This window comes from Octopus bimaculoides, chromosome 3 (assembly GCF_001194135.2).
Source record: "Octopus bimaculoides isolate UCB-OBI-ISO-001 chromosome 3, ASM119413v2, whole genome shotgun sequence".
NCBI lineage: Eukaryota > Metazoa > Mollusca > Cephalopoda > Octopoda > Octopodidae > Octopus > Octopus bimaculoides.
The window spans coordinates 142,678,023-142,685,412 of record NC_068983.1 but is presented as its reverse complement, the minus strand read 5'-3'; the positions used below and the strand labels follow the sequence as shown (position 1 = coordinate 142,685,412).

At 40.3% G+C, this 7,390-nt stretch overlaps 1 protein-coding gene across 1 annotated transcript in view; it reads left to right on the top strand.

The window, feature by feature from the left end:
- LOC106883357 (POC1 centriolar protein homolog A) overlaps nucleotides 1–7,390 on the top strand; it is a 32,228-nt gene that overhangs the window by 15,535 nt on the left and 9,303 nt on the right. The window contains exons 7-10 of the mRNA XM_052966802.1: nucleotides 793–897; nucleotides 3,062–3,177; nucleotides 4,646–4,779; nucleotides 6,567–6,635. Coding sequence (XP_052822762.1) covers nucleotides 793–897; nucleotides 3,062–3,177; nucleotides 4,646–4,779; nucleotides 6,567–6,635 — 424 coding nt within the window. The remainder of the gene's footprint in view (nucleotides 1–792; nucleotides 898–3,061; nucleotides 3,178–4,645; nucleotides 4,780–6,566; nucleotides 6,636–7,390) is intronic.

Below are 7,390 nucleotides of genomic sequence, written 5' to 3'. Positions count from 1 at the left end.
GTTGTCTTATAAATTATATAAACTGACTAAAGAAGGACATTTGCAGGATCTTTAAGCTTCCAGTCCCTTCTCCTCCATGCTGGTCGTCTTCTGGGCATCCATATAGACCTGATCCTGAAGTTGCTAACTACCAGTCTATGTTGAGGGGTATATTCTTTGCCTGGGAAGGGTTTGGCATTTATAAGCAGCCATCTTTCCCTTTTTCTGGCGAGGATGTAGTCAATTTGGCTAGTGTGCCTGCCAGAACGGTAGGTGACTAGGTGACTGGCAGGTTTCCTGAAGTTAGTATTGCAAGCCATAAGATCATTTGCATTGCAGAACTCCAGCAGCCTGGTTCCCTCTTCATTGCGGGAACCAAAATCGTAGCCTTCATATATGCCATGGAAGCCCCCTGCATGTTGTCCTACATGTCCATTGAAGTCACCAGCCACAAAGAGAAGGTCCCTGTAATTTGTTTATGAGGTGGTCTGCAAGAGGGTGTCATAAAATCTGTCTTTCTGCCCATCCGGTAGCCCCGGCTGAGGGGCATAAGCCAAGATAATGTTTGCTAACCCATGATGAAGCACTAATCTAATCTTAAGTATTCTGTTGCTTACTCTGACTACCTCGATTACTTTATCAACCCATTTCTCCGCAAGAAGTATACCCATGCATCTGATCCCGTCAGTGTTCCCTGCCCAGAAAATCTTGTACCTGTGTTCTTTGCCTGTGAGGAACCTAGTGGAACCTTCTCTCCGCCTTACTTCTTGGAGGCAGCACAAATCAACACATCTCCGTTCAAATTTATTTCAGGTTTTCGCATGACATGAATTTTGTGGCTTCTGGAGGTGATGACAAAACTGTGCGTTTGTTTGATCTTCGTTCCAAAAAATGTGTACAAACACTCAAAGAAACAGGGTAAGTTTTGCTTATGAATTTCATTTCCTGGTTGTTTTGATTTCATTTTACTCCACTAATGTTCTTGATGGCCTTGAGAAAGATGTATGTCACATTGTATTATTTTCCTACATATATATAAATCTAAAACCTTTTGTCTATAATAGAACTGCAACCAAGGAACTATTTTGCTTCTCTGCTACTTAAAACCAAAACTAATGACTGGCTCTGTCTACCATTGACAAGGCCAAGGAAGGCTGAAGCCATGTGATCTGGTACTGGCAATGGCAGTGATTATCTCCCTCTAATAATATAAACAGAAGTGCTTATATGCACCACAAAGTCATATGAGAGGTCCCCTCCTGGTAACTATCTCAGTATTCTGTGTTGTAACACAACATCCACTTTTAAGTGGTAGAAAATTATTACTTTTTTGTATTAATTCTGTGTTAGTCACCATTGATTATTTTTTACAGTACCTATTTGTTTTGGGAATTTAGAGAAATAATACTTGTTTATGATTGGATTTAATGACTGTTGTGTTCATTTTTTCTATAGGCAAATGTTCTCTTTCATACAATACACTCGATGTATAGTTGCTTATTTTATTAGGTGTTCTACCTTTGTATTTATTATCCTGAATTTATTTCTACATCATCCTGTAGTTTGGGTTCCTAAAATGTTTGTACATCAGGCATTTATTTTCTATAAATTTCTTTATGACATATTTCATTTGTCAAAGGGAATCTAAAAAATTTTCTGACATTTTATATCGATGTAGACAGTTATCATCTCCAGAGAAAAACCGTTGTCTATATACACATATTTGAACATACACAGAGCCTATGGTTATGGTACATGAAATGAAGAAGAATCAAGTCTCTTGGAGTTCTGTGGTGCAAATAGCCAGTTTCCAGAAGTTAGTACTGCAAGTGGCTAACCACCTGATCATCCACTACCCAGGTGAACATTCAAGCCAAATAGCCCTTATCCTCACCAGGAAACGTCATAGACAGATGGTTGTGAATTTTAAGTCTTTCCTACTGTTTAGTGACATTTAGATTAAGAGCTATACAGACCCAGAGATGCAGATAATCTGGTGAAGGAAGTTATGGAAACTGCCAGATGTAGGTTCAAACCAATGTTGGGTGGTTGCTGTGTATTTTGAGAATGAAGAGGCAATGAAAACATAGGAGACAACTAAGAGTGTCAATGAAACAAAGCTGCTCTGAGCTTCAGACCACATCTGTGGATGAAGCAAGTTTCTAGAAGGAAGAGTATCAATTAGTTAAAAGAGAAGTTAGACGTAGTTCAGAAAGAAGTGGTTTGCTAATGTTCTGCAAAGAGGGGAGCAGAGATTTGAGGTGTTGTGAATTGCAAAGCAATGTGCCAGTATGAATTAAGATGTCATTGGGAAAATGTCTGTACAGAATGACAGTAATGTACTTGCCTTCACTAATAGTGAGAAAATGCTAATATGAGAGGTTGCTGAATGAGGGGAAGGCATAGGAGAGAGGGACTATGCAATTTGATCCAACAAAGGATCAGTTACTGAATTTCACAGCTATAAGACTGAAATGGCCATTAAAGATTTGAAGATAAGGAAAGTAGTCAGACCATTGGAGTTAGTTGCTGAGATGTTGAAAATATCTGAAGTAGAACACCCACTAGTCAGTCAGCTGACAAAAAGGGTTCACTCCAAATGACTAGTGTAGCTGTACCCTCATCAACTGTTACAAGGGCAAAGGAGATATGTTCTAGAAAAAAGCAGCTGCTGTGGCATGACACTGATGAATCGTGTACAAATAATTAGGAAGAAAATTAACTTAGATAAGCTGCAGCTTAAGTTTGTGTCAGGATGTGGTACCTTTGATTTCTGTTCTTAGATAACTATAGAAGTTTTTAGCAAAGAGAAAATCACTGTAGCAAGCATTCAATGATAATGAAATATATAGTATCACCCTTATTGAAATTTGTGTAGCCAATTACAATGGCTAAACAGACATTAGTTTAATTTCATCACTAATAGGTCACTGATACTTTCACTGTTCCATTTAGCATCTGTCAAAGAATCTGATAACAAGTGTTTAAACAAATATGAAAATAACCATTTCACATAGCATTTTTTTCATCAGTATAATTTGTGTTGTAAGTTTGATTAAATTTTATTTTACTGTCTGTGCAGCGCAGTTTATGACCTCCAGTTTACCCCTGAAGATGTTTCAATTGCAACTGGTTGTAATGATTTCAGTGTGAAACTTTGGGACTTAAGGGTAAAGATGAGATTACTTCATTTCAAGGGTGAGTAATTTGAGTGTGAAGATTTAAACTATTCAAATATTTTTTATATTCATCATCATCATCATCATCGTTTAACGTCTGCTTTCCATGCTAGCATGGGTTGGACAATTTGACTGAGGACTGGTGAAACCAGATGGCTACACTAGGCTCCAATCTGATTTGGCAGAGTTTCTACAGCTGGATGCCCTTCCTAACGCCAACCACTCAGAGAGTGTAGTGGGTGCTTTTACGTGCCACTGGCACGAAGGCCAGTCAGGCGGTACTGGCAACAGCCACGCTCAAATGGTGTATTTTATGTGCCACCCGCACAAGAGCCAGTCCAGGGGCACTGGCAACGATCTCGCTCGAAAGTCCTTACACATGCCACGGGCACAAGTGCCAGAAAGGCGAGGCTGGGCATAGGTGCCATCCTGATTTTGCTTGCCCCAATAAGTCTTCGCAAGCTGAGTTTCGTGTCCAATGAAGGAGACGACGTTGGCATGGATGCCAGTTGTCGAATTTAGTTCGGTTTCAATTTCACTTGCCTCAACAAGTCTTCGCAAGCAGAGTTTTCTTGTCCAAAGAAGGAAAGGTACGCATAAGTGGGCTGGCTACACCCCTGGCAGAGGCCTTGGATTTAGGTTTCACTTGGCTTGCTGGGTCTTCTCACGCACAGCATATTTCCAAAGGTCTCGGTCAGAAGTCATTGCCTCGGTGAGGCCCAATGTTCAAAGGTCTTGCTTCACCACCTCAGCCCAGGTCTTCCTAGGCCTACCTCTTCCACTGGTTCCCTCAACTGTTAGGGTGTGGCACTTTTTCATGCAGCTATCCTCGTCCATTCTCGTCACATGTCCATTCCAGCGCAATCGTCTCTCTTGCACACAACAGCTGATGCTTCTTATGTTCAACTTTTCTCTCAAGATACTTACACTCTGTCGGGTATGCACACTGACATTACTCATCCATTGGAGCATACTGGTTTCATTCCTTGCGAGCTTACGCATGTCCTCAGCAGTCACAGCCCATGTTTCACTGCCATGTAGCATGGCTGTTCGTACACATGCGTCATACAGTCTGCCTTTTACTCTGAGTGAGAGTCCCTTTGTCGCCAGCAGAGGTAAGAGCTCTCTGAACTTTGCCCAGGCTACTCTTATTCTAGCAGCTACACTTTCAGCGCACCCACCCCCACTTCTAATTTGGTCACCCAGATAGCGGAAGCTATCAACTACCTCACTTCAATGCTAAGCAACAACAAATCAGTCACAACTTATCCAGTAGCAGTGGAAACTGGTCATTTGTAGTGTTATGAGCTTTACTCAGTCAGATTTGAGCCCATAGCTATGTTTCGTTTTTTTTTTTTAATGTCACAACCATTGTGCCTCACATCATATTAAGAAATGAACTTGTTTTAATTTAGAATAAACCAAAATAAAATGTTAAAAATCAATTTAAAAAAGTTATGTTTTTTTTTCTTTTTACTTTTTACCAGATCATACTAGTAATGTGAATAGTATTTCAATTCATAACTCTGGTAATTATTTACTATCAGCAGCAGATGATAACACATTAAAGATCTTTGATTTGATTGAAGGGCATCAATATTACACTCTTTATGGTCATAAGGTAGGTAAACAATCATCATTTAATATCTGTTTTCCATACTGGCATGGGTTTGATGGTTTGACAGGAACTGGCATGTCAGCAAGAAGGTTGCACTAAGCTCTGCTGTCTGCTTTGGCATGGTTTCTATGGCTGGATGCCCTTCCTTATGCCAAGCATTTTGCAGAGTGCACTGGGCGCTTTTTATGTGGCACCAGCACCAGCAAGGTCACCAAGTAACTTGCAGGACAATGCTCCTTAACTGAGGGTACAGCTACCCCAGTCATTTGTATTGAACCCTGTAGCAGAGAAGAAACATGGCTATCTCAGAGAAAGAATGGAGAGAAAGGTGAGGTGAGGCATATACCCAAGTTACATGGAGGTGCATATAGTGAAGAGGACCAGGGATTGGAGAGGGTAAGTGGGCAAGTAAGTTTGCGAGATTGCATTAGGAGTGTGGGAGATGGAGTGGGGCACAAATAAGGAGAGATATGTTGTGGAGAAGCGACTCAGGAGGGACATATTGTGTGAGGTAGGTTCATGAGAGAGAGTGGGAAATTATGGGGAAGGGAGGGGAATACAGCAAATGGTGAGTGTAGGTAGGGGAAAGGGGGCGGGCTTTGTCAGGAAACAGATTGCATACAGAGGAATGGGCATGGACATAAAGGACATGCTTTTGTCATCATCATTTAACATCTGCCTTCCATGCTGGCATGGTTTCTGGCTACAATTTTACTTAGCTGGACAGGTTTTCTCAAGCACAGCAAATCCTCAATTATCTGAGTCCTTTGTCTCTCCTCTGTGAGGTTCAGCATCTCAAGATCATCTTTCTCCACTTTGTCCCACATTCTCCTGGGTCTTTCTCTTCCACTTATTCCTTCAACATTTAGAGATTAGCACTTCATTAAGCAGCTGTCAAGCTAAGCCGAAGCAAAGAGACAGTAGCACACACATATGTATATATGTGAGTGTGTGTGTGTGTGTGTGTTTACTCCATCCTTATTCTTAAGAAAGCATCTACTCTCTAGTCCCCTCCTCTGATCTACCACCTATGCTCTCATGCTCTCCTTGTTCCTTGAGATTTCACTCTAGCACCCCATCACTACCTTCCTCTTATCTCCTTCAACTATATATTTCCTCTATAATGACACTCCTGTGCTTGTCTCTCTCTCTCATACTTTATCCTTTCAACATCTGGCACAAACCCACCTATCTCCATCTTCCTCTCCCAAATGCTTTCTCTTAGTAGTAGGAGCCTTTTCTTTTTCTCTTTTCTTTCTATTTTGTAAGTTACATGGCAAATTGACTAGTATTGGTGGCTGTCAAAAAAAAAAAAAAATGCACCCAGTACACTCTGTAAAGTGGTTGGTGTTAGGAAGGGCATCTATCTGTAGAAACCATGTCAAAGATCACATTGGAGCTCAATAGAGCCCTACAACTTGCTGGTTCCCTGTCTTTACTTTGTCTTTGCATTTGGTTTACAAGATTCTTGATGTGAATACATGTGTTGAACAAATCTTGTGTTTTGGGAAGATCATTAAACCAAGAATAACACATGCACAGTCCTACGCATGCTAGCATGGAAAATGGACATTTAATCATGATGATGATAAGCATTTTGATTCATAAGTGTTGTTTTATGTGATCATTTATTCATTATTGCTATGGTCATTACCAGAAACACCTTCCTCTTCATATTCATATTTTTTTAATTTTCTTTCATCATCATCATCGTTTAACGTCCGCTTTCCATGCTAGCATGGGTTTGTTTATTTTGAAAATTTCATTCATTACCATTTTTTTCCTACTAGCATGGTGCAACTGCTTGTATTTTCTCACCAGATGGTAACTACTTTGCCTCAGGAGGAGGGGACAATCAGGTATGTTGGCAGATTTCTTTAATTTATGATTAATATTGACAAAAAGAAAATAGAGCAGAAGAGCAACTTTGTAAAACATGAGGGATGGATTAAATACTTTATAATATTAACTTCTCTCTTTGTTCTGGTTTCAAATTTGATTCTGATTTGGGTTTTCATCCTTCTGGTATCAATATATTAAATATCAGGCATGCACTGAACATTTTTGTTCATAAGTTAATCCAAGTAAAAGGCTCAGTTTTCTCTGTGTTCAGTCTAATTTGAAGATTTGTAGATTGACATTTGCAGAAGAAAACGTGAACAGCAGAGAGAATTTCATAATTTTTGAGAAGGAAGGATATGTCAAAGTGTTTAGTGTAGGATCTGAAGGGATACACAATAAGATGATTAAAGGAATATATCATCATCATCATCATCATCATCGTCTTTTAACATCTGCTTTCCATGCTGGCATAGGCTGGATGGTTTGACTGAGGACTGGCAAGCCAGGAAGCTACACCACACTCCAATCTGTTCTGTCAAGGTTTCTACAGTTGGATGCCCTTCATAATGCCAACCGCTCCAAGAGTGTAGTGGGTGGTTTTTACATATCACCGGAACTGGCAATGACAATGCTTGAATGGTGCTTTTTACACGCCACCAGCACAGGACACAGGAGCCAGTCATGTGGTACTGGCATTGGCCATCCTTGAATGGTGTGTTTTACGTACTTATTCTATCGGTCTCTTTTGCCGAACCGCTAAGTTACAGGGACG